The sequence below is a fragment of the Pleurodeles waltl genome, chromosome 3_2 (assembly GCF_031143425.1).
Source record: "Pleurodeles waltl isolate 20211129_DDA chromosome 3_2, aPleWal1.hap1.20221129, whole genome shotgun sequence".
Classification (NCBI taxonomy): domain Eukaryota; kingdom Metazoa; phylum Chordata; class Amphibia; order Caudata; family Salamandridae; genus Pleurodeles; species Pleurodeles waltl.
Genome location: NC_090441.1, coordinates 24,332,882 through 24,359,586, shown reverse-complemented (window position 1 = coordinate 24,359,586; position 26,705 = coordinate 24,332,882). Strand labels below are relative to the sequence as shown.

At 44.1% G+C, this 26,705-nt stretch overlaps 1 protein-coding gene across 8 annotated transcripts in view; it reads left to right on the top strand.

Annotated features, from left to right (window-relative positions):
• NF1 (neurofibromin 1) overlaps positions 1–26,495 on the top strand; it is a 1,379,374-nt gene extending 1,352,879 nt beyond the window's left edge. For all 8 annotated transcript variants that reach the window (XM_069226659.1, XM_069226655.1, XM_069226657.1 and 5 more), the window contains one exon: positions 22,295–26,495. In XM_069226659.1, the coding sequence (XP_069082760.1) occupies positions 22,295–22,437 (143 nt within the window). In that variant the 3' untranslated portion in view covers positions 22,438–26,495. The remainder of the gene's footprint in view (positions 1–22,294) is intronic.
• Positions 26,496–26,705: the final 210 nt, after the last annotated feature.

Here is a 26,705-nt window from a genome sequence, read left to right as displayed (position 1 = left end):
ACTTCTTTTAGTCCTTCATCCCTTTGTGTAGAGCTTCTGTTGCCTTATAGCTTACATTCCACAAAAATTCACACATGCGTTCATACATACAATATTTTAGCATTCATGCAGTATTTCGGCTATGGCCCGGTTAATTCGCTCAGCCTGTGGGACGAAGGAGATGATGGTGTTTAATGCTGGTGAATGGGTTACTCCAAAAAACAGCAAGCAGGTCAATGGTATAGAGTCCCTTCTTGTATCTTCTACGACCAGAATTTGGTTTTGGCCCATCAAAAATTGTTTTGTTTTATCCAGTTTATTTAATGTAAAATGTTCAGCCATTCCCTTGAGACCTCTGACATATTTCCTGTTCATCATTATCCTGACAAATATTTAGCTCTTGGAATGTCTTGGGGTGTGTAAACCTTTTCATTTTTACCCTACATAATGTCTTTAAGTGGCACTTGTTTACCTGTGTTAAGAACTCAATGGTCAGATTGTAGGTTGGGTCATCAGTTCTCATTTATAAATTAATATTGCATCCTGATCTTTGTCAGTGTGAACAGGTGATGGTGTGATCTAGCTGGTTGAGCTTTTTTGGTGATAGACCAGCATGCAGCTTCCAGATATAACAAAACTGTTGTTTCGATATTTGGCCTATTCTCAATCACAATTATTTTTGCCACTTTGGTGCTTTATTTATGGCAGTGATTGCTTTCCATTTATGGATTACAAGGGCAAAAGGTCAAATATTACCAGAACTGCAAAATGCATTGGAGCGACTGTGTCAAATGGCTGCCCGTTACCACTTGCACAATCAATCCAGTGCCCAAGCCACATAGCCTACCAGCACATTACATAAGAGCTTGTGTGTGTACACAGTTCCGGCTTATGTGCTGGCACCGGCAGAGACCACGCACAATGACATTAATGTGTTCCTGCAGCAAGGCAGGCCCAGCCTGCACCGACTGGAAGTCACTTGAACCATTTCACTGCACTCCACCTAATGTTACCATACCCATCCATGCCCGTTTATGTGTACTACATGCAGCGTATGTGGCTTCTAGTTCATGGCCATCCAGACCTTCTCACCACCCAAAAGTACACAATGTTGAAAATGCTTTTTTGCAGTAAAATCACCTAATACAGTTTATAACAACCTAGTAATACCCAGTACAAGTACCAAACAAAAATGTTAACACAATAATATACAACTGTAGACTACAAAATTTTGCATACTTGTGAAAAAGGCATTGTACTGTAAGAAATATTAAACAAGAAAAATAGTATTTTATAGATTTTTGGAGAAATGTGTGTGAGATTAAAACTAAAGGAGATAAAAGTAGGGAGAAAAATAAAACCTTAAAACAGAAAAGGTAGAATTTAGCAGTTACAAATTACATCATATACTCAGCAACCTTCTAATAAATTAGGAAATGTATGGTGGTTTGGATGTTGCATGTATATCAGGTAAATTGATTGGCTATCTCGATAAGAAGGAGGAAAATGGGAACCATAACAAATCTCTTTAATACTAAGCTGTGTGGATTTCACATTAACTCAGACCAATCTGTGAGTACAAAGTAACATGTTCCACAATCTAATAAAGGTGATATTGGCAGTTTCCTTCTAGCTAGCTAGTTGTAATAATTTGTAATTCAGTAGCAATAAGTAGATCAACGAATTTCCCAACAATGATGTTAGTGTAACATGAGAGGAACCACCTAAAAAGATGTGTTTTTTAACAAAAAGTCTATTCTTTAAATAGATCTCAGTAATCTTATCCCAAACATGTGTCCAAAATAAACTGACTTTTGGACATTTGAAAAATATATGCAATACACCACTGTTTTCGTCGTTACAAGACCAACATTTGGTATCTTTTGATAATGTAAATCTGAAAAGAGAATTGGGGGTTAAGAGCAGTCTGTTATAATACAGAAGAAGAACAATGTTTGTGTAGTACTAGCTGAGCGACATGTGGAGTGTATTTCATACCAAATATTATTTATATATGAAGATCATTTTCCAATTGTAATTCCACGTTAGTTTTTGATCTGTGTACAGTAACTATATCAAATCACTTGTCTCTGTAAAAATAACATACTTCAGTGGAAAAAGTAAAGGCAGTAAATTAATTTTGATTGTTGTGCGGAACAGAAAATGAAGAAGGGTATTGTAAGATTAAAGCTTTTAATTGCTTATATTTAGAGGCATGAGAAGGGAGTTTATTGAAATGGTTTTGTAGCTCTAAGAATGTGACCATTTGAAAACTGTGTCCAACATTTATAATTCCTTTATGTATCCAATCCTTCAAAAAGAGAGCTCTGCCATTCAGTGATGTTTATGATACCACATAGGAAAAAGCTTAAAATTGTCTAGAGGTGACTTTGAGTGTATAAGTACAGGTTTACATAAAGATATAGAGTGAATGATAATAGGTCAAGAGAAATACTTAAGAGGTTGTGAGATTTAAACCATATCCCTGACTGAAAAAGATGTAAACAGGGAATGACCCAGTATGTTCCATATTGTAAGTGGGGCATAATATAGGGTTCAAATTAAAATTATATGCTAGGGAGGTGCAAATCTGTTTAAGGGTAAAAACTGAATATTACTTTGTAAAGTTGGGTAAGTTGCCTCTGCCAAAATATTTAGGTTGTTGGAGCTTTAATAATGGTATATATGCACCTTTGATTTTCTCCATAGAAGCTGTGTCAATAAGCTATTTATGAATTTAAAAATAAATTTTTTAATTAATTATCGGCAACAGCATCATTTTGATGGTATCTAGTCTGCCCCACCGTCATAAAAAATAGAGGTGACCATTTCTTGGACAAGGTTATTATTTTTTGCTTAACTGCATCTAGATTGACATAGTTAGTTTCTTTCATGGAATTAGAATACATAATACCTAGACTTAAATAGTTTTAGAATTCCATGTAAATCCAGAATCTTTAAACATCACTTTTAGTCAATGTTAAGGGTCATAACTTTAGATAAATCTATATTCAGTTTATACCCTGATATAGCACAGTATTCCTTTAGTAAATAAAAAAAAAATCTTAGTAGTAGGCAGGTGGTCAGATAAAACAAAAGTAGAACATCATCGCGTAAGGAGTAAATTTGAGCTTAATATCCTTATGCTTATAGCCCAAGAAATTACAAGATCTATGAATTGTTTCCAGAAAAGGTTCAAAAGACAGTATAAGAATCCGAAGTGATAACGGTCAAGAGTAAAGTATGGGGATTGTAAGCCATTAACAAAAATTGAGGTTGTAGCTGCAGAATAAAGTAAACCAATATATTTGAGAATTTGAGGACTAAAACCTTGCCATTTCAATGCTCTAAACATGATGTGCCATTAAATACAGTCTAAAGCTTTTTCTGCATCAAGTGTGATGGCTGCAAATGGAGGAGTGCTTTTGGATGCCAAATAAATAATGTCAAATGTCTAGAGTTATCAGTAATATATCTTTCTTTTACAAAGCCTGATTGCTCTGTGGCACTCAAATCAGGAATAACATGGTTGATGTGCAGAGCAACGGTCTTTGCAAAGATAATGCAATCAATATTAATCAGGCAAATGGATCTATAATTCCCACAAAGAGACAAGTCCTTGTCTTTCTTTGGAATAAATCAAAGCATAACTTAACCATGTGATATATTCAATAAAAGAAAGAGTTGAATAAATAACCATAACTTTGGAACTGACATCTGAGAGAATTGAGAGTAAACCTCAACAGAAAAACCATCTGGGCTGGAAGCTTTGTCGGTAAGCAATTTGGTGATAGCTTTGTGAATCTCATCTACTGTACATCTGTGTCTAAAGAAGAAAGGTAATCAGAATAAGCTTGATTCTTAGTTATGGAATTAAAGAATTCGTTGATTGCATCTTCCAATGGAACGTGTTCTGGGGTTTACAATTGGCTATAATATTCCATGAAACATTTCAAAATATTTTAATCCATACAATGTCTATTTTAAATGCTTATCAGCAATTACATTAATTAGGATTTTTGCTTTTTAACATTTAGGTAATGTTCTAATAATTTTACTGCTTTATCTGATTGAGACTTCTAGTTGCAGATTCCTTACCTTAGAATTTCCCCCAGGTGTCAATCTGGATCTGGAGATTTTTCTTCGAGCAGTACCCCTGCGCAATGTCAGGTGGCATTGGTCGACTTCACGTCCGTTGTTGGCGTCATGGTTGCCGTGATAATGTCGCAGTCTTATATAGGGGCCATCCCGGCGTTCTGACATCAGTTCTTTTCTTTCTGCAATAGCATATGCGCAGATCCGGAGAAGAGCTACCCTCAGTCGCTTTTTGACTGACTTTTCTACCCGTTTGTCGAACTTTTTGACTTCTTAGTGCATCGAGAAGTCTTCCCGTAGGACCAAGTTCAAGCTCTGTGACTCATGTCGCCGCATGATGTCAGTGACCGATCCGCACCTCGTGCGATTGTTGTGTCTGGATCGCGACCATGACCCTAAGTCATGCTTCGACTGCCAGGCTATGAACCCAAAGGTTTTGAGGGAGCGGTCCCACTCCAAGTCCTCAGGACATTCTGGTCACAAGAAGAAGTCAAAGAAAAACAAGCGTTCTTCTACTTCACCCTGTCCTTCTAGCCCTCTGTCCTCAGAGCCTGCTTCTGGGTCAGCTCACCGCCTCCATGAGTTTCTGGTAGGCTGAGCCACCCCTGCCCAACTCAGGGAGTTTTATGAGGCCATGTGCCTCATATTTGGGCAGACCGACCCTCCTGTGACGCCCATGAGCCCAGTAGGTTTGGCTGTGGTCCCCTTGGCCTCGGCTCTAGAGGGCACCCCAGGATCTGTTTCCGGATCCAACCTGACTCCGGTTGTGCCATTGTGACCTTCCCCGTCGCCAGTGCAGAAATCGAGACTTCTGGCGTTGGTTGGACCCATAATTGATAGCTATCCCATACTCATTCCCAACTCCCACTCGGAGGCAGAACGACGGGTACATCGCTCCCCAGGTTGGATCCTGTTATACCTGTGGGTATGGGTACAGTGAGGGTATGAAGGGGTCGCTGGACCCTCTAGAATACCACATTGAGGACCCTTACACAAACTGGGCTCCTGAATTGGCTGAAGCCAGTGGGTTAGACACCTCCCCTGACTCTGGCATGCTTTCTCCCCCTACCGTGGCTACGGAGATGGGAGTCTCTTACTCGATGGTGGTGCGAAGAGCAGCTGAGGTTCTGGGCCTCGAGTTGCCTTCAGTGGTGGTCAGGACTAACCTCCTGACTGAGGTGCTTCAGCTCTGGGCTTCCACATCAGAATCACCATTGCCGTTGAATTAGGCCCTCACTGATGTCTTGCTGGGGCCGTGGTCTAAACCCCGCACAGGGGCTCCTGTCAACAGGACAATTGCCGCCGCCATAGGCCTGCACCTAACGACCCTAAATTCCTGACAGCTTGGTCATTCAGGCTTCTTCCTCTTCTGGCTTCTTCCTCTTCTCTTTCAGGCTTCTTCCTTTTCCCGTTCGCCCTCCCAGACAGGGCATCAAAATGACTGGACTAACTTGGGAAGAAAATGTTCTCTTCCTCCAGTTAGGCATTGCAGTCCGTGAACACTGCATTCCTTTTGGGCCGCTACACACATACTTTATGGGATGCGGTCGCGCAGGTGGAGGCCTGCTCCATTCTCTCCCTAGCTGCTGCTGACGGAAGAGGCGCAGCCAAGTTCACTGTTCAGTGTGGATTGGACACCACTGACTCACTGGGCAGATCGGTTGTGTCGACAGTGGCCGTTCAGCATCACGCTTGGTTGACGACATCCTGCTTTTCAGGGTCTGTCCAACAATCACGGATATGCCCTTCGATGGCATGCATCTGTTTGGGGACAAAGCGGACTCAACTCTCTAGTGCTTTAAAGAGTCCCGAGGTACGGCTCCGTCCCTTGGCCTCACAGCTGCTTCTTGCCCCCCTCAGTCCACTTTTCGCCCCTTTCATGGCTAAGGAAGGGACACCCAACCGCATCCATTTCCCTCCAGCCACCGTGCTGCGTATGCTGCCCAGCCTCTGGATCAGGAAGGCAGCTGTCGGCCCAGTCTACCTCTCCCCCATCCCCTGCTGCAGCCTCCAAGCCTTCCTAGTCCGTCACTCCATCACGGACCAGTTGGTGGAAGAATTTGCCGTCACATGCCCCACTGGGAACACTTGGCGCTTCTCCGCCAGAAGGCAGGCTTGCCCCAAGCTCTCATATGATCTTTCTTGCAAATAACATTTGTCAGCTGATATGTGCTCCCATTTTTCCTTTTCTTATTTTATGATCCGCCGGACATTATTAGGGCCCTTGGCTATAATTTCTGCAGGTTCTGGAGGGCTATTTGGGGATTCCATCCACACTTTAGTACCAGGGTTTTGTCAATTGAATCAAAACCTGCACGCTGCTGCCCTTGGGGACCTTCCATGGCCACAGAGCCCTTGGTACCATGGGTACCTTTTACAAGGGACTTAGCTGTGTGCCAGTTGAGGAAAACAATGGTACAGTTTTGGCAAAGAATACTGGTGCTGGGGCCATGTTAGCAGGATCCTAGCACACTCTGTCAGGTCAGCATCAATATCAGGCAAAAGGTGCAGGGTAACCATGCCAAAATGGGCACTTTAAGATTAAAAAATGTTTTTTGGCCACAAATTGAGACGACCTGTCAACCAGATATCTGGACTTCTAATAATCTGCAAATGGTTCACAGACCCGGCTTCATGAACTCTAATCTCAAAAAATAAATCTGATTGGACACAGAAGTTTTCTTTATCCCGTTGTCCATTTCTGGTCCACAAAGAAAAAGCTAGGTTTTCTGTTCCAAAACTGTCCAATTGGCTGGCTCCAACTTGAAGAGAAGTGTTGGGGCCTGCGCTACAGCACCCACATTCTGAAAAAAAGAAGTCATAAGGAGGCGGGGGGCATCCATTGGCTCATGTAGGATTCCTGAAAAAGAAAAAATTAAAAGTGAAATAGAATGGCCCATATCCAGGCCCTACGGCCAAAGCAGCAGAGGTTGTCTGCCCGTGATAGGTTGGCAGCTAGAAGCTATGCTGTGCAGTGCTTGGCTGTAGTGAATTGCTGGTGTGGTATGGTTAAAAACAAATAGTTAAGGTTTAGATCTGGTTATGACACCTCCATATATGTTTTAAAAAAAATTGGGAATTCACTTAACAACACAGTTCAAGTGCAGTTAGGGTTGTAAATTAAACCTTGGAAAACAATGAAATTCTCTTGTTCTGGTTAGGACTCTATTCTCTCACCTGTACATCATCCCTTCAAAGCATATCTTGTATAACAAATATGCTGATGAGAGGTCAATAATTATACCAAAATGTAACAGCACCTAAAAGAACAGTGTTATTAAATAACACATACTCAAACTACTGAATAATACTATAGACATAGTTGTTTAGTTCATACTGATCAAGTTAAAGTGATATGTAATCTCATCTGTAGGGTTATTTATGACATTTGTAGTTGCATATGTTATTTCAAGAATCAAGTCATGTGCATTGCATGTATTTGGTATGCCAGTTAATGTTTTCCTGACTGTTGTATGACTTATCTAGCCAGAGCTAGAATCTGGATCTAGCCATAGCTTCTGAATTTAAGTGTTTTGTTTGTCTTTAACTGTAGTTTTTAGAAGTGATTTTCTAAGAATCTATAAACATGTGTTATAACCAAAGCTAACCATAACTTCACTTCAACCTTTGTCGTCTTTTTAGTAAATATATATATATATATATATATATATATATATATATATATATATATATATATATATATATTTTATATGTGTGTGTGTGTGTGTATGTATACATACACACAGAGAGAGGATGCACTGTCAAAAACACTTATCTGATAGAGACTTCTAGTTGCAGATTCCTTACCTTAGAACTTCCCCCAGGTGTCAGACTGGATCCGGAGATTTTTCTTCGAGCAGTACCCTTGCGCGTCGGTAGGTGGTGTCGGTCGACTCCGCAGGCGTCATTGGTGTCGTGATGACATCGGCAGTAGTACATAGATGCCGCCCTCGCGCAGTGACGTTAGTTCTTTTCTTTCTGCGCCACGCGCTGATCTGGAGAGAGCTAGCCTAGGCTATTTTTTGGCTGAATTCGACTGTTTTGTCGAGCTTTTTTGGTGCGTCGAGGATGTCCCCAAAGACCGGGTTCAAGCCTTGTGAGGACTGCCATCGGATGATGTCGGTGACGGATTCTCATCGTGTTTGGCTGTGGTGCCTCTAGCGCGACCACGACCTGAAGTCGTGCTCCGAGTGTCGGGCAATGCATCCAAAGGCTTTGAGGGAGCAGTCCCTAAAGCTGATGGCGGCCCGGCACTCGACTCCGCGTAGGTCCTGGTCTCGCTCGAGAGAAAGGTCTTGAAATTGGCCACAGAGCCATCACCACTCGTCTTCTTCGAAGTCCTCGGGTCAAGGTAAGAAGAAGAATAAGTCGAAGAAGTCCCATCGCTCTCCGACTTCACCCCATCGCTCGCCCGACGTGACGCGGGACGAGCGTCCACGCACTAGTCCTCCGTCCTCGGAGCATACGTCTGGGTCGACTCCACGCTTCCCCGAGTTTCCCGGAGCCGGAGTGACCCCCGCCCAACTTAGAGTTTTACGAGGCCATGCACCTCATCTTTGGGCCTTCTGATTCCGCGCCGGCGGCTTCGGCCCCAGCCACCGAAGTCGCCTCCGGATCCGTGTGCGGATCCACACCGAGACCGGTCGCACAATCGAGACCTTCCCCAGCGCCGGGTCAATTATCGACGCTCCTGACGTCGGTAGTGCCCACTATCGACGTCAACCCAATTCTCATTCCTGATGACTGAGTCGGAGCGGAGTCGACTGACGCCGCCATCGGCGGGCTCTATTCAGCTGAGGTCAGATTCAGACCCATTTTCCTATGGGTACAAATACGGGGAGGATTTGGAGGGGTCCCTGGACCCTTATGAATACCAGGAAGACCCTACTATGGACTGGGAGCAGGACTTGGGCAAAGCCAGTGGTCTGGATACTTCTCCTGACGCTGGCATGCTGTCTCCTCCTACCGTGGCTACGGCGGAGGGAGCTATCTACAGTATGGTGGTTAGGGCGGCTGAGGTCTTGGCCTTGAGCTACTTACTGTTGAAGTCAGGTCTAATCTCCTGGCGGAGGTGCTTCAGCCTCGGGCTTCTACGTCAGAACCCCTTCTCCCATTTAATGAGGCCCACACTGATGTCCTTTTAGGTATATGGTCCAAACCCAACACAGGGGCTACTGTGAACAGGACTATCGCTCGCTGCCATCGGCCCGTGCCGAACGACCCAAAGTTCCTGTCCCAACATCCTACGCCTGAGAGTCTTGTCATCCAGGCTTCCTCTTCTTCTGGCGTGTTCCCTTCCGCACCCCCGGATCGGGAATCCAAAAGGCTGGAACAATTTGGTAAGAAGTTGCTCTCTTCCTCCAGCCTTGCACTGCGGTCTGTGAACACCGCATGTCTTTTGGGCCGTTTTTCCCACTCACTGTGGGATACGGTTGCGCAAGTCTTGCCGCAGATACCGGAGGAGGCCCGTACTATTGTCTCCCAGGCAGTGAAAGATGGGAGAGACGCAGCAAAGTTCACTGTCCGTTGTGGGCTGGATACGACCGACTCTCTGGGCAGATCGGTTGCGACGACAGTGGCCTTACGTACTTCTGGCTTCTCGGGGGATGTCCAACAGTCACTCATGGACATGCCCTTTGATGGCACCCGTCTCTTCAGAGACAAAGCGGACTCGGCCTTGGAGAGGTTCAAGGAGTCCAGGGCTACGGCTTGGCCCCTTGGCCTTTCCTCTGTCACACGCCCCCCACAGTCAGCTTTTCTTCCCTTTCGTGGCCACGGAAGGGGCTCCCTGTTGCGTCCTCATCCCAGCCACCGTGCCATGCACTCTGGACAGCCTATGCGTGGCCGTGGATGCGGAATCCCACGTGGCCGTGGGACAGGGAACCAGAGGTCTGTCCAGTCCACCTCTGCCCCCGCTGCAGCTTCCAAACCTTCTTAGTCCATCCCCTCACTCCCGCCCAGTTGGTGGCAGGATCCGCCATCACCTGCCCCACTGGGAACATATCACCACGGACGGGGGTTCTGCAGATAATTCGGAAGGGCTACTCCCTCCCTTTTGAATCTGCACCACCACACATGCCACCATCCTTCCAGCATCTTCCAGAGGATCATTTGGTGCTTCTCCGCCAGGAAGTCGCGGCTCTCTTGGCCAAGGGGGCTATAGAAAAGGTCCCTGTGCCAGAAGTAGGTCGTGGTTGTTATTCCCGCTACTTTCTGGTACCAAAGAAGGATAAAGGCGTCTGTCCTATCCTAGATCTTCGGGACCTGAACTACTTCCTCAAGAAGGAGAAGTTCAAAATGCTCACCCTGGCTCAGGTTCTGTCTGCCATGGACCCAGGAGACTGGATGGTAGCGTTGGACTTGCAGGACGCTTATTTCCATATCCCCATCCTGCCTGCCCACAGATGTTACCTACGATTCGTGGCAGGTCACAAGCACTTTCAGTTTACTGTGCTCCCTTTCGGCCTTACCAGTGCCCCTCGGGTGTTCACGAAAGTGATGGCGGTGGTTGCAGGTTAGGGGTCTCAGTCTTCCCCTACCTCGACAACTGGCCGTTGAAGGTGCCTTTGCCCCTGACAGTTGTCTCCCACCTTCAGACGACGGCGAACCTCCTGCACCAGCTGGGGTTCACTATCAACGTGCCGAAGTGTTACCTGACTCCCTCGCCGACGCTCCCTTTCATCGGAGCTGTTCTGGACACAGTGCTCTTTCGGGCTTATCCTCCCAAAAAGCGAGTCCAAGACATTCCGGCTATGATTCCGATCTTTCAGCCTTGGTCTTGGGTTTCGGTGAGACAGACTCTGAGGCTGCTGGGCCTCTTGGCCTCCTGCATCCTGCTTAGTAACGCATGCCAGGTGGCATATGTGGGCTCTGCAGTGGGACTTGAGGTTACCAGTGGGCGCAGCATCTGGGAAATCTCTCCGACATGGTCCAGATCTCGGAGGGGACTGCGAAAGACCTGCAGTGGTGGCTGCCAAATCCTGATTGGGTCAATGGCAGAACCCTCTCCCTTCCCCAACCAGATCTCTCTATAGTGACCGATGCGTCACTTCTAGGTTGGGGCGGCCACATGGGAGAGGCGGAGATCAGAGGCCTCTGGTCCCTGGCAGAGTCAGGACTCCACATAAATATGCTGGAGCTCTGGGCGATCAGACTTGCGTTGAAAGCATTCCTTCCCTCTCTCATAGAGAAAGCGATGTAGGTGTTCACGGACAACACTACCGCCATGTGGTACTTCAACAAACAAGGCGGGGTAGGCTCCCGGACCCTTTGTCAGGAGGCACTACGCCTCTGGACATGGCTGGAACATCAGGGCATTACTCTGATGGTTCAACATTTGGCGGGCTCTCTCAACGCCAGGGCAGATGAACTCAGCCGCCGATGCACTGTCGATCACGAATGGCGTCTCCATCCGGAGGTGGCGCAAGGTCTCTTTTTCAAGTGGGGAGAGCCTTGGTTAGATCTGTTCGCCTCCGCAGAGAACGCGCAATGTCAGCTATTTTGCACGTTGGAGTTTCCAAGGCGGCACTCGCTTGGAGACGCTTTTCGTCTCGAGTGGAACTCCATCCTGCTTTACGCCTTCCCTCCTATCCCTCTTCTGCCCAGAGTTCTCAAGAAAATCAAGTACGACCGGGTCCAAGTTATCTTGGTGGCTCCGGACTGGGCTCGAAGAGTGTGGTATCCAGAGCTATTGAGCATGTCCATCGATTCTCCACTCAGACTGCCTCTTTGGGTGGATCTTCTGTCACAGCAGCAGGGAACGGTCCTCCACCCAAACCTGTCCAACCTCCGCCTTCATGCGTGGAGATTGAGCTGCAACAGTTGACGGCATTTGCCCTTCCACCAAGTCTGTAATGTTATCTTGGCAGCCAGGCGTCCCTCGACTAAAACTGTGTACGCCTGTCGTTGGAATAAATTTGTGGCATGGTGCACCAACAAATCTGTTGACCCCCTTTCTGCCCCTCTTTCAGAGGTTCTTCTGTTCATTCTTTCTTTAGCCCAGCAGGGCTCTGCATTGGGCACCCTTAAAGGCTATCTGTCTGCCATTTCCGCCTTTCTTAGGCTTCCTGATCAGCACTCACTCTTTAAATCTCCTCTTCTGAGTAGGTTCTTGCAGGGGCTCATCCACTTATTTCCTCCCACTCCCTTCATCATGCCTCAGTGGGATCTTAATCTTTTATTTACTTACTTGATGTGTACCCCTTTTGAGCCAATGCATAATTGTCCTTTGCGGCTCCTCACATTCAAAACTGTCTTTCTCATTGCTATCACCTTTGCTCGCAGGGTGAGTGAGCTTCAGGCCCTTTCTTCAAAGCCTCCATACTTGTCTCGGCACCCTGACAAAGTGGTTTTAGGCACTAGCCTAAGGTGGTTATACCATTTCATGTAGGCCAGTCCATCACTTTGCCTACCTTCTACGCACCCCCACATCCTTCCCATGAGGAGGAGAGCCTCCACCGTCTGGACCCAAAAAGAGCGTTAGTCTTCTACCTCAATCGTACTAAAGACTTCCGGGTGGACGATCAACTCTTTATTGGCTATGTGGGTGGGAAGAAAGGGAAGGCGGTGCAAAAGTGTACCATCTCTCTATGGGTGCTTCTTTGCATCAAAATATGCTACGCTTTGGCAAAAAAGCAACCTCCTGATGGCTTACGGGCTCATTCTACCAGAGCAACTGCTGCATCCACAGCGTTAGCACGCAGAGTTCCTGTCCTGGACATCTGTCAGGCAGCTACTTGGGCATCCCTGCACACGTTTGCTAAGCATTACTGCCTGGACAGTCAGGTCGGTCGGGACAGCTACTTTGGTCGTTCGGTCCTGCAGGATTTTCTAGTATGATCTTAGTTCGCAGCCCACCACCGAGGATGCCATTGCTTGGGTATCTATTCTAAGGTAAGGAATCTGCAACTAGAAGTCTCTATCAGATGTACAAGTTACTTACCTTTAGTAACAAAATATCTGGTGGAGACATATTCTAGTTGCAGATACCTTACCGCCCACCCATCCTCCCCGCTTGCGAACTGATTTCTAGGGGCAGGGATTCCCCCCTTTCAGGTCCTTAGCTCTGGCGCACCAATCTCAGTGTTCTTAGCGGCTCTGCACTCTGGCGTGGAAAGTCGTTAAAAGAAACTGACGTCACTGCGTGAGGGCGACGTCTATGTACCTCTCCGGACGTCATCATGACGCCTATGACGTCGACCGACGCGCAAGGGTATTGCTTGAAGAAAAATCTCCAGATCCAGTCTGACGCCTGGGGGAAATTCTAAGGTAAGGAATCTGCAACTAGAATATGTCTCTACCAGATATTTTGTTACCGAAGATAAGTAACTTGTACTTTTGGGACAAGCGTACTAATAACACAGATTTAATACTACAGTGCAAATGTAACCCCTCAATTTAGCAAAAGTGGTGAGAATATACTGTTCACTGTTTAATACATGTTAAAATGACTGGACAGAAAAATACAGCTCTACTAATAGTCATAAGGCCTGATCAGTGTAATTTTATCTCACTTCATGGATGTAAACCATTTCATCCCATTTGTTGTTAAACAGCTTTTGTCTGATAGAGACTTCTAGTTGCAGATTCCTAATCTTAAAATTTTCTCCAGGCGTCAGACTGGATCAGGGGATTTTTCATCGAGCACTACCCTTGTGTGCCGTCAGGTGGCGTTGGTCTACTCCGTGTCTGTCATTGGTGTCGTGGTTGCTGTGATGATGTTGTGGTTGTATATAGACGCCATCCCGGCATGCCGACATCAGTTTCCTTTCTTTCCACGCCAGTCTATGCGCAGATTTGGAAAAGAGCTACCCTTAGTGGCTTTTTGATTGACTTTCTGACTTTTGTTGAAGTTTTTTTTTTTTTATGTGCCGAAGTCTTCCCGCAAGACCGGATTCAAGCCGTGTGTCTCCTGTCACCGCATGATGTCGATAACCGATCTGCACTTCGTGTTCTTGTGGTGTCTGGAACGTGACCACGACCCAAAATCATGTTCCGAGAGCCAGGCCATTAATCCTAAGGCCTTGATAGAGCACCTCGACGTCGCTCCCGATCTGGTTCAAGAGGAAGGCCACAGTACTGCTCACTGAGCCATCACCACTCATCCTCGTCCCACTCCAAATCGTCAGGACATTCGGGTCACAAGAAGTCGTCAAAGAAGAACAAATGTTCTCCAACTTCACCCAGTCGCTCTGACGATGTGATGCAGGAGGAGCATCAACACCATCTTCGGAGCCTGTTTCTGGGTCTGCTCCACACCAACCCAAGTTTCAAGGAGCCAGAGCCACCCTTGCCCAACTCAGAGTTTTCCGATGCCATCTGCCTAATTTTTTGGACAGTCCGACCCTCACGTGACACCTTCGGCCCAATGGGGTTGGAAGGGGCCCCCTTGAGTTCCACACCAGCGGCTTTGGCCTCTGCTCCAGCCTGCACCCCAGGATTCGTTACCAGCTCTGTGGCGACATTCGCCGTGTCATTGCGACCTTCCCGGTACGGTAAGGACGTCGGCGCTTCTGACGCCGGTCGGGCCCACGATCAACATCGATCCCATATGGATTCCTGACTCTGATCTGGAACGACGCCCTCAACGCCAGTTCCGTCTTTAACAGGGACTTTGCTCCCCAGGTTGAATCCTGACCCATATGCTTATGGTACGGGTACGATGAGAGTATGGAAGGGTCGCTGGACCCTTCAGAATTCCAGGTTATTAGATCCTGAAATGGACTAGGCTCAGGAATTAGGTGAAGCCAGTGGTCTTGATACCTCCCCAGACACTGGCATACTTTCTCCCTCTACCGTGGCTGCGGAGGAGGGAACCTCTTATTTAATGTTGGTGAGAAGAGCAGCCGAGGTCCTAGGCCCTGAGCTGCCTTCGGTGGAGGTCAGGACTAACCTCCTGACTGAGGTGCTTCAGCACGGGGCTTCTACGTCTGAACCCCTTTTTCCCTTCAATGAAGCCCTCACTAATGCCCTGCTGGGTGCGAGGTCTAAACCCAGCACAGAGGCTCCTGTCAACAGGACATTTGCCTGCTGCCATTGGCCTGCGCCTATCGACTCTAAAATCCTGCCCTAACATCCCACGCCTGAGTTTGGTCATTCAGGCTTCCGCACCCCCAGATAGGGAATCAAAACAACTGGACCAACTTTGGAAGAAGTTATTCTCTTTCTCCAGTCTGGTGTTGCAGTCCGTGAACACCGTATGCCTTTTGCACCGCTGTTCCCATACTTTATGGGATACGGTCGCACAGGTGCTACTACGGGTCCCGGGGGAGGCCCGGGCCATTCTCTCCCAAGCTGTTGCTGATAAGAGAAATGCAGCCAAGTTCACAATTTGTTGTGGGCTGGACATGACCAACTCACTAGGCAGATCGATTGCATCAACGGTGGGCTTGAGGTGTCACACTTAGTTGAGGACATTTGGCTTTTTGGGGGATGTCCAGCAATCGCTTATGAACGTGCCCTTCGATGGCACCCATCTCTTCGGAGACAAAGCGGACTCAGCCGTCAAGTGCTTTAAGGAGCCCTGGGCTATGGCTCGGTCCCTTTCGTGGCTACAGAAGGGGCACCCAACAGCGTCCAATTCCCTCCAGCCACTGTGCAGTGCATGCTGCCCAGCCTCTGCGTGGTCATGGAATCCAACGTTTCCATGGTTCAAGGAGTCCGCGGACAGCCCAGTCCAACGTTCCTCCCCACCCTGCTGCAGCCTCCAAACCTTCCTAGTCTGTCGCTCTATCACGGGCCAGTTGGAGGCATGATTCACCATCACCTGCCCAACTTGGAGTCCATCACAATGGAGAGGTGGGTTTTGCAAATCGTCCGAAGGGGCTACTCCCTCCCATTCGAGACGACCCCCTCCGGCCTTGCCACCATCCTGCTATCGGATGACGTAGGATCACTTGGCACTTCTCCACAAGGAAGTTACCGCTCTATTTGCCAAGGGAGCCATAGAGAGGGTCCCTGTGCCAAAAGAAGGTTGTGGTTGTTATTCCCAATACTCTCTAGTACCCAAGAAGGGCAAGGGCCTCCGCCCTGTCCTAGACCTCCGGTCCCTCAATCTCTTCCTCAGAAAGGAGAAGTTCAAAATGCTCACCCTGGCTCTGGTCCTATCTGCCCTGGAGACTGGATGGTAGAGTTGGACTTGCAGGACACCTACTTTCACATTCCCATCCTGCCTGCCCACAGATAGTACTTGGGTTTGTGTAGGTCACAAGCACTTTGTTTACCATGCTCACCTTTGACCTTACCAGTGCCCTTCGAGTGTTCACGAAAGTGATGGTGGTGGTTGCAGCTCATCTTTGCCGGCCAGGGGTTTCAGCCTTCCCCTACCTGGACAACTGGTTGTTGAAGGCGGGCTCGTCCCAGACTGTCATCTTCCACCTCCAAACTACGGCGGACCTCCTTCATTCGCTGGGGTTCACTATCAACGTGCCAGAGTCACACCTGACTCCCCCTCAGATGCTCCCTTTCATTGGAGCTGTTCTGGACACATTGCAGTTTTAAGCCTATCCTCCTGAGTGGCGAGTCCAGGATATTCAGGCTATGCTACCAATGTTTCACCCTCTGTCCTGGGTTTCGGAAAGAATGACTATGAGGCTGCTGGGCCTCATGTCCTCCTCCATCCTGCTGGTCACACATGCCAGATGGCATATGTGGGTTCTGCAGTGGGACCTGACTTCTAGTGGACGCAGCATCAGGGAAAATCTCTCCTACATGGTCCTGATCTCGGAGGGAACTGCTGAAGATCTGCTGTGGTGGCTTTCGAACCACGATTGAGTCAAAGGCGGAGTCCTCTCCCTTCCCCAACCAGATCTAACAGTAGTGACAGATGAATCACTCCTGGGATGGGGTGATCACATTGGGGGAGGCGGAGATCAAAGGAATCTGGCCTCTGGTGGAGTTTGGACTCCACATAAACCTTCTGGGCTCAGGGCGATCAGAGTTACATTGAAAGCATTCCTTCCCTCTCTCAAAGGGAAGGTGGTGCAGGTGTTCACAGACAACACCGCCTCCATGTGGTACTGTAATAGGCAGGACAGGTTGGAGTCGTGGACCCTTTGTCAAAAGGCCCTGTGTCCCTGGACATGACTGGAACTTTGGGGTGTATTCCTGGTGGTTCAGCATCTGGCGGGCTGTCTGAACGCCAGAGCAGACAAACTCATCCGTCAATGCATGGTCGTTCACGAATGGCGTCTCCATCCGTAGGTGGCGGAGGTCTCTTACAGCAATGGGGAGAGCCTTGGTTATATCCGTTCGTCTCTGCAGAGAATGCACAATGTCAGCTGTTTTGCACGTTTTAATTTCCAAGGCGACACTCGCTCTGTGATGCTTTTCATCTCAAGTGGAACTCAGGCCTCCTATAGGCCTTTCTGCCATTGCCACTTCTGCCCATAGTTCTCAAGAAGATCAAGAGCAACCGGGCCCAAGTAATTCTTGTGGCTCCGCACTGGGCACGAAAAGTATGGTATCCCGACCTTCTGAGCATGCCCATCGATCTTCCACTCAGGCTGCCTTTTCAATAGGATCTTCTGTTGCAGCAGCAGGGGACGGTTCTCCACCTGAACCTGTCCAGTCTTTGCCTTCTTGTGTGGAGATTGAGAGGCGGCAGTTGACTGCTTTCAACCTTCTGCCCGAAGTCTATAATGGTATCTTAGCAGCCCGGCGTCCCTACAGCAAAATGGTATACGCCTGTTGTTGGAATAGATTTGTGGTATGGTGTACCAACAAGTTTGTTGTTCCCCTTTCTGCAACTCTGTCTGAGGTTCTTTTGTTTGTACACTCTCTCTTGCCCTGCTTTGGCTCTGCTCTGCTTTGGGCACCCTTAAGGGTTATATGTCTACCATCTCTGCTTCCCTCAGACTACCTGATCAACCCTCCTAGTTTAAATCTCCCAGTTTTGGGAGATTCCTCAAAGGTCTTACACATGTGTTTACACCTACCCAGTTCATAATGTCCCAGTAGGTTTTGAACCTGGTACTCACTTTCCTCATGTGCGCTCCTTTTGAGCCTCTTCATAATTGTCCTCTTTGGCTTCTCACTTTAAAAACAGCCTTCCTTGTAGCCATCACCTCTGCACAGCAAGTGAGTGAGCTGCAAGCTCTTTCTTCAAAGCCACCATTCATCTCTGACCATCCTGACAAAGTGGTGCTTCGTACTACGGCCTCTTTCCTACCCAGTGTGGTCACTCCCTTCCATGTGGGCCAATCCATCACCTTGCCTACTTTTTACGCACCCCCACATCCTTCTTGTGAAGAGGAGAGACTCTACCAAAAAGAACGTTGGCGTTCTACCTTAATCGTACCAAATACTTCTGGGTGGGCGATCAACTCTTTTGTTGGTGATGTTGGTGCAAAGAAAGAAAGAACGGGCGGTGCAGAAAAGGACCATCTCTAGATGGGTTGTTCTCTGCATCAAAATATGCTACGCTTTGGCTAAGAAGCAACCCCCTGACGGTTTGCATGCTCACTCTACCAGAGCAGCTGCTGCAACCACTGCAATAGCACATGGAGTTCCAGTCCTGAACATCTGCCAGGCAGCAACCTGTGCATCTCTGTACATGTTCACTAAACACTGCTGGCTGGACAGTCAGGCCCCCAGAGATGGCTACTTTGGCTGTTCAGTCCTGCAGGACTTCTTAGTATGATCTGGGTTCGCAGACCCGCCTCCGGGGATGGTATTCCTTCTAAGGTAAGGAATCTGCAACTAGAAGTCTCTAGCAGATGAACAAGTTACTTACCTTTGGTAACAAATTATCTGGTAGAGACAAAATCTAGTTGCAGATTCCTTACCAATCCGCCCATACTTCCCGCTCTGCGAAGTGATTTCTAGGGACAGGTACTTCCTTTTCATGTCCCTAGTTCTGGCGCACCAGTCTGTGTGCTTCATGGCTCTGCATTCTTAATGGCCCTGTCCCTAGAAATCACTTCGCAGAGCTGAGAAAGTTATGAAAAGAAACGGACGTCAGCGCACTGGGGTGGCACCTATATATGACCACAACATCACCACGGTGACCATGGCGCCAAAGACGGACACAGTCGACTGACGCCACCTTACGGTGCGCAAGGGTACTGCTGGAAGAAAAATCTCCGGATCCAGTCTGATGTTTAGGGAAAATTCTATGGTAAGGAATCTGCAACTAGAATAGATCCATACCAAGTAATTTGTTACCGAAAGTAAGCAACTTGTTCTTTAAAACTATTGCACATGACGTAAACAATATAGGAAGATGGACGGGGAGTAAAATTCTGTTTAATACTTTTGTTAAAGGATTGGAGGGACATCATGACACTCACTGAAAATAAAGTGTATTGCACACTGCCTATCTACATAGTCACAAATATTATAAGAGATGTAATTGTCTTAATTCATGCATATACAAGAGTTTGCATTTGTTTTCTCACTCTGTGGTAGATAATGTTTTTTCTGATCAATACTCCCAACCACAGATTCCTGACCTTGTGAATCCCTCCAGGCGCCGGACTGCACTCTGGTGTTAACTGCCTCTAGAACCTCTAGAAATGCATTCTTCCATTGTTGGGACTTCTTATCCCCTGATCGGGCTCAGTTGGCAGATCGTGCAAATTTCTGACTCTGGGCGTTTGTCCATCTACTTCGAATTTGTGTTTGGGAGTGTGGCAGTGTGCTACCTTCATGCATGGAGATGGAGCAGAGCCATCTGAGAAGTTTGGACCTTCCTTCAAAAGTAGTGGATGTCATTCTGGATGCTTACAGTCAGTATTTTCAAGCTTTTCTGCTTGATTATTTTGCCTGGTGTCAGGAAAATCTTGTTGACACATCCCCACCCTTGGCATGGCATAGATATATGTGGCACAGGCAAATTATTTGAAGATCTTTTGTTTGTTTTTGTCTTTAACTCAGAAAGACTTTGCTGTGAGCACTGTTAAAGTTTATTTATCAGCCTTGTCAGATTTTCTTTGTTTGCCTGATCAGCCCTTGTTACTCAAATCGGCAATTGTGATGCTTTACTTAAAAGGGCTTTCCCATGTTTCCTTCTGCTTCTTGTATTATGTCGCAGTGGGACCTTAATTTGGTGTTAACCTTTTTAATGTGTAATCCCTTTGAGCATCTTCACAGTTGTGCTCCGCAAATACTAACCTGGAAAACTTTCCCTCCTATTATTACAGTTAATTCAGTAGGTCAAGTCAGTCAGCTTCAGTTAGCTTCAGGCTTTGTCCGTTTTTCCTCTGTATGTACTTAGGTTGGACCCTTAGCATATATTTAACTTCTGTGTTAATAGGATTAACTAGCACAATGTTAATGATCACGTATTTGTGGGATTTGCTGGTGAGAAGAAAGGATAACCTGTTCAAAAGCAGACCTTATTCTCATGGATTGTCCTTTGGATCACACTGTTATTCCATTGGAAAAAAAGGATCCTTCTGAAGGCCTTAGGGTCATTCCACCAGTGGAAAAAAGTGCATTTAGCCCAAACTTGGGGTGTTCCTGTTCTAGACATTTATCAGTCAGCCACTTTTGCATTTGTCCATACTTTCACCAGCACTACTGTATTGATATGCATGTTCCCAGGTTAGGCCATTTTATCTGTTTGGTCCTGCGAGACCTACAGTGAGAGCCTACTCATTAGGCCCACCTCCTTTTTTATTTTATTTATTTATTTATTTGTGTTTTTTTTAAAGTACTGATTCACAAGGTGAGGAATCTGTGGTTACAACTATCCATCAGAAGAATAGCTTACTTATGTTTGGTCACGCTCTTTGTGGTGGAGTCACTGTCTAACCACAGATTCCTCATTGCCTCCTCTTTCTGTATAGTGGAATGTTAGGAGTTTAACAGGTTCCAGCTTAGTTTTGCACGCAGTTAGTGGGGCTTTAATGTTTTCAGCTATATTTGTTCCACATCTGAGACACTGGAATAGATAGACAGACTGATGTCAGCGTGCAGCAGCAGTACCTATACACAGCTGTGTATCATCTTGACTGCCGGGTACATCGAGGGTGCTGGGACGGAATTGTGACTGAAGCCGGCAGCACCACCTACTGGTATGTAGGTGCTATTGCAAGATTTTCCAGATCCAGTCTGTCACCTAGAGATTCTCATGTAAATAATCTGTAGTTACAGTATCCACTAGAAAGAGCATTACTGAAATTAAGCAACTTTTTTCTGCATCCAAAATTATGGTTTATAGATTGTTTTAGTCCATTGAATATCTCTTGTGCCTAAAATACATTTTTTGTCACAAGTTCCAGGTAACACCAGTGCAGAAAATGAAGGAACTTGAATAACATGGCATTATTCAGACAAAACGTTTCACCTGCCATTTTTATTGAATCAAAAAGCCACTTTGAGCATATGTTACATTGTTAATGTTCTCCCCTTCATACAATGTTTGTAGACTGTTAATTGTTCTTATCCTACCTGCTATATATAGACTAGTTTCCCTCGGTTCTAGGTTTGCAGCACACTCTTTTGTGTTCACAAGTTCTCTTAACCATTTTTGAGCTACATGTTGCTAGGCACAAATCCTCACCCCACAGTCATGTTAAAACAATTATATAAATGGTTTTCATGGTCTTTGTCTTAAGCATTTTTAACAGAATGTCATCAAATACAAGCTACTTTTTTCCTTTAAATATATTGTAGATGTGTGACTTTCTGATTATTTCACAAGTAGAACTAGCCCATTTTAGTTACAGGAATTATATTTTTTGTGGAAGCCATTAATGTTATTATTGGATTCAGAGATCACACAGTATTATTTTTTCCTGTATTACTCATTTCATGGTCAAATTGTGCTATTAACATTTTCACTGGCTATCTGGTTGATATTTCTACCTAATGACTGATATACAACTGGAACTTGTAATGTGCCATTTCCTATTTATTTTTATTTTTTGTTGCTAGTCAACCAAGCTCTTTTCTCTCATAGAAGGAATGTCATTACAGACAAGATACAAGTAATATTACATAGGAATAGAACGTTAACCATTCTTGGTCTTTTCTGAATCTCATGCCAGACTACATAATGGTCTGATTTGGTTCCAAGAGAAGATACATGTCAACCATTTGGCTTGCATCTCTAGTGTTGAACTCTAAATAAACCTAAAGCACTATTACTTGAGTTACTGAAGCTCTAGAAATGTGTTTACAGAGAACCCCTCTACACACAATGTATCAATAGTTATATTCATAAATATTTGAAAGATTAATTTAACTTTGGGTACACCTTTTCTTTTCCCAACTTCAGGAATTGACAAAGAGAACTTGGAACTCTCCCCTACTTCTGGACACACCACCAGCGGGCGAACACGTCATGGATCTGCAAGCCAAGTACAAAAGCAGCGAAGCGCCGGCAGTTTCAAACGTCACAGCATTAAAAAGATTGTGTGAACATTTTTGGGGGTGGGAAAAAGAGGCGAGTAAAAATGTTTGGTAAATTGACTCATATGAGAGCATATTACCAGTGATCTCAGCCAGTCATGATGCTGCACTTTGTTTTTTATTGTTCTCATACAGTCAGCCATGTTGCCAGAAGAACAATTCTTTGAAGCATTGCCTGAATTTAATGCCTTTTCTTTGTTTGTGTTATTTTAAGCCACTGTTTCCAATCCAGTGTAGAAAACAGTTTGTAGATCAATGAATTTCAAGAATGAAGGAATTTGTAGCTTTGTATCTGAAGAAAGCACTGAACTCTTTAACAATGTAGAAACTGTCCAGTTTGAAAGCCATTTTTCATTGGTAGTTCTACTTTGTTTATTTGCCTTATTATTTTTTTAAGGAAAGTATTAATGCTAAATCCTGTTCGCAAACTTTTCAAGTTAATAATTTTATAGCGGAAACAAATGACTTATTCATAATGTTAAAGAAATCCCTTTTAGATTTTTAGCTGTGGACTTTTTTTTTACCTACAAACTAAAAGAATTCAGCAAAAGTAGCAGGATCCCACAAATGAACTTAAAGTGAGCTGGTACTTGTTTCAACCAATGTGCATATCTTTTACGTCATGTTACCTGTAAGTTCATAGCAAATTGTTAAGTTGTTTGTTAGAAATTTATTTACTATGATGGCGATGAATTGTGAGGCTTTTTATTTTTGTAGTCCCTGCAGCTCCACAACATACTTGGATGTTATGTGGAAACAAATGAAGTTTTGTTTCTCACAAAGAAAGGAAGTTTAGTTATTGCTGTTTTTTTGCAGACAGTCTTGGCAGCTTAAATGTACACAACATGAGACCTGCCTCATTAATGTTTTGCTTTATAGGTGGAAGAGATGTATTTTTGTAAATGTCTCCACTAGCCTATTACTTTCTGAATACTACTTCCATTTTAGACAGGATTCCAAAAAGGTAATTGTATGTTGTAGTTCCAGCAGGGCATAGTATTTGGCACAGATTTGTTGTGAATAAATCTGAAAAAATATGTGTAAGCACTTTGTTAACTTCTTAAACGGTACAGCGTAAGTGACATTGATGAATTCTTCTGTTGCGATCAATTTAAACACAAATATTTTGTGCTGTTTGGAGAGCCGGCTATTCTAGTCATGTCAGTTTCAGTTGTTTAATTTAAAAAAGTTATTTTATTAATGACTATTAAAATAATTAAATTTGACACACAGTACTTATATGAACCAGGCAGGGCTGTGCTAATTTGCTGCTATATTAAGAATGATTTTGAATCATTTACAGCATGCGTAATATTCTGATGCTCTACGTTAGATCATAATTATTAGGTGTTGTTGTAATTTCCACAAGTGGATTTTTTTTATTAAAACATGCCATATTGGATTTTTTTGGCTAAAGTAAGAAGATTCCAAGTGCAAGGGCACAGTTGTCATTTTGAATTTTACCAAATATAAAATGGAAACAGATGTAATAACTTCAAATCTCTATTTAAGTGAAAAATATTATTCCTCAAAGCTGATGAGAATTAATTTATCTCAGAAGTTCACATTTTATTGGGTCTTATAAATGACAACATGTATAGCCTGAACAAAATGAAAATCATATCAGATTAATCCTGACAAACTTAATGGGAGGTAGTTTCAAGACTCACTCATGATTTTATGTCGACCACTGTCATATTTTCCTTATGTTACTCCCTCATTCTTCCTTTAATATACATGTTGTGTACATTTGTATTTCTTGAAAACAAACTCCACAGCTAAAACTGTAGACAATGGTACTTAGATGATCAGATATCAAGACTATAGCACATAATATACTTTTACTCAAACATAGTTAATGGAATAACATGTTTATGTAAATATAAAATGCCTTTATTTTATTGATTAAATATAGCATATTTTTTCCATTTGTTTACAGTCCTGAAAAAAAAGAACCGAAACCTAATATGCAAATAGTTGCCAAAACATGATAAAAGCTTAGTATTAGCTGGCTATTGTTGCATAGTTATCAAGCCGGAAGAAAATAGAGTTGTGCAACTAATCAAACATTTTTATAATGATTACTATTGGCAAATAAGAAATTGAAATAAAAGCAACTATATTTCTCACTATAAAACTCTGCGAAGGCCTAAAGCAACTAGAAGTCAGTTTTCACAAAGAGAAGTGGCCAGTGCCAAGTGGTAAGCTTGAAGAGCACCTTTCTTTGAGGTACCTATGATTGGAAATAAAAGAAAACTTGCAGCAAAATGTGTTTCCACATTGTCATTTTTCTTCCCAGCTTGTTTCCAAAATATTTTTAACATGAGGAAGATTTTTAAAATGACAGAGAAAACAGTTTTTGTAATCCTGATCAACTGGTTTTCAATGTTTATGAAGCAAAATGTTACTGCACTTCACATATTGCCTCACTCACTTAAGAGTCATACATAATAAATTGTAAAATAGGTGAGAAGTGTGGTGAGCCATGTTTTACTACTTTCCAAGCATGCCTCAAAACAAAGTTGGACTGTATGATAAAAATGTGTTGTAGTATAAATAGTCATGGTTATTTTTTTTTAAACTTTTTGACCATCTTGGATTTAACAAATTGAACCTTGAATAAAATATGAAGTACTGTATAGCTCTTTTACATATTGATTTTTACCATTTCAAAAGACTTACCCATTTGATTTATCTCTGATACAAATCAGCACTTGGTTCCACACTTCCAGCTAACTTATTTAGTCTGTGAAAACTAAAAGGGAAATGTCATACGTAATGTAAAGCAAAAGGAGCTGTTTACTGAAAGTAGTAGCATTTAGTTTAGGTAAAATAATATTATGAAGTTTAAAAAATCAGAAACCATTAAACACATCAAGGGCACCTAAATTATATCATTACTATTTATTTTGTTAGTTGTTTTTTTCACGTTCTGTCATAATTTTATTGTTCCACTGAATTTGTTCAACGTATTTGAATTAAAGATCCTACAACATTAGATGACCATCCATTTCATGGAACAAAGACCATTGCAACAAACACAGTTAGCATTGTAATGAGGTCCATGAAATATCAGTTCACAGTGCTCCATTAAACTAGCTAGTAGAGAGTAACCCAACTTCTTAAAGTTATACCACTGTATTGACTAATAAATGGCTTCCTAGGAACAAATGTACTTTTTGTTTATGACCATCAGAGCATGTTGTCCTTTTTGCGTTTTTCCAATTGAGTACTGTAAAGAAGACTGACATTTTATTGTTTGTGTTTGTATTTTTCCCTTATTCGAAAGTAATTAAGTAGTATTTTAATTGTGCATTATCTACCTGTTGATTATAGCACTGGTTCAGCTCTGATGTGCATGCTATTCTTTTCAGTGAACGGGAAGTGGTCAATAAGTATTGTGGACTGAGCATTTCGAAAAAGTGTCAGTGCTCTATTCCTAATTGGTTTGTAGGTTTTAGGGCTAATCTGTTTTGAGTTTTTTTGTTTTTCTTTCCTCCAGATGTAATGAAGCATGTCCTACTCAATGTTATGCAACAGACTTTACCACAGAAAGTCACTTTCAGTGTTGGTCACACCATTTTTTAATGCAGTACATTCACCTGTAAATAGTTTTGTGTAAAATTTGACAGAAAAGTATATTTACTACACTGTAAATACATGTGACAATATATTGTATTATTTTGCTTTTTTGTAAAGCAGTTAGTTGCTGTACATGTATAACATAAAAATTTGATTATTCTAGTGTTAGTATTGTTAACTTCTCTCTCTTTCCTGCTGTTGCGTTATGTTATTAAAAAGCGATGCTCTGTACTCCAAACCAACACTGTACATGATAAATTGCTATTTCCATTTGGGCCTAAACTTTTCAAATGTTTCCTTAACCATAAAATCTGATTAATGTTGTAAGCAAGCATATGCCAGCAGGAGAAAATACTGCCGCAGCAAAGAGAAACAGTGATTGTAGGTAAAACTAGAAATCATGGTTTCAGATAATTGTTGTTCTCTACCCATTCTCCCCTCATGTATGTATTTCCCTTTTTTGAAGTAAAAACTGTAAATTCAAACTTCTTCCTTGAGTTTTAATTATCGGTTTCTCAGTAGCCTTTCTGTTTTTCAACCTCGGTGAAAAGGGCCCTGACAAATGCAAATGTGACTGGACACTATGATCATATTGATTGCCACGTTCTTGAAAATAAAGAACATTTATACCTTAATTTACCATTTTATTAAATGCTGGAGAAGGTTTACTAAGCATGCTGGATACTGCTTCTGCT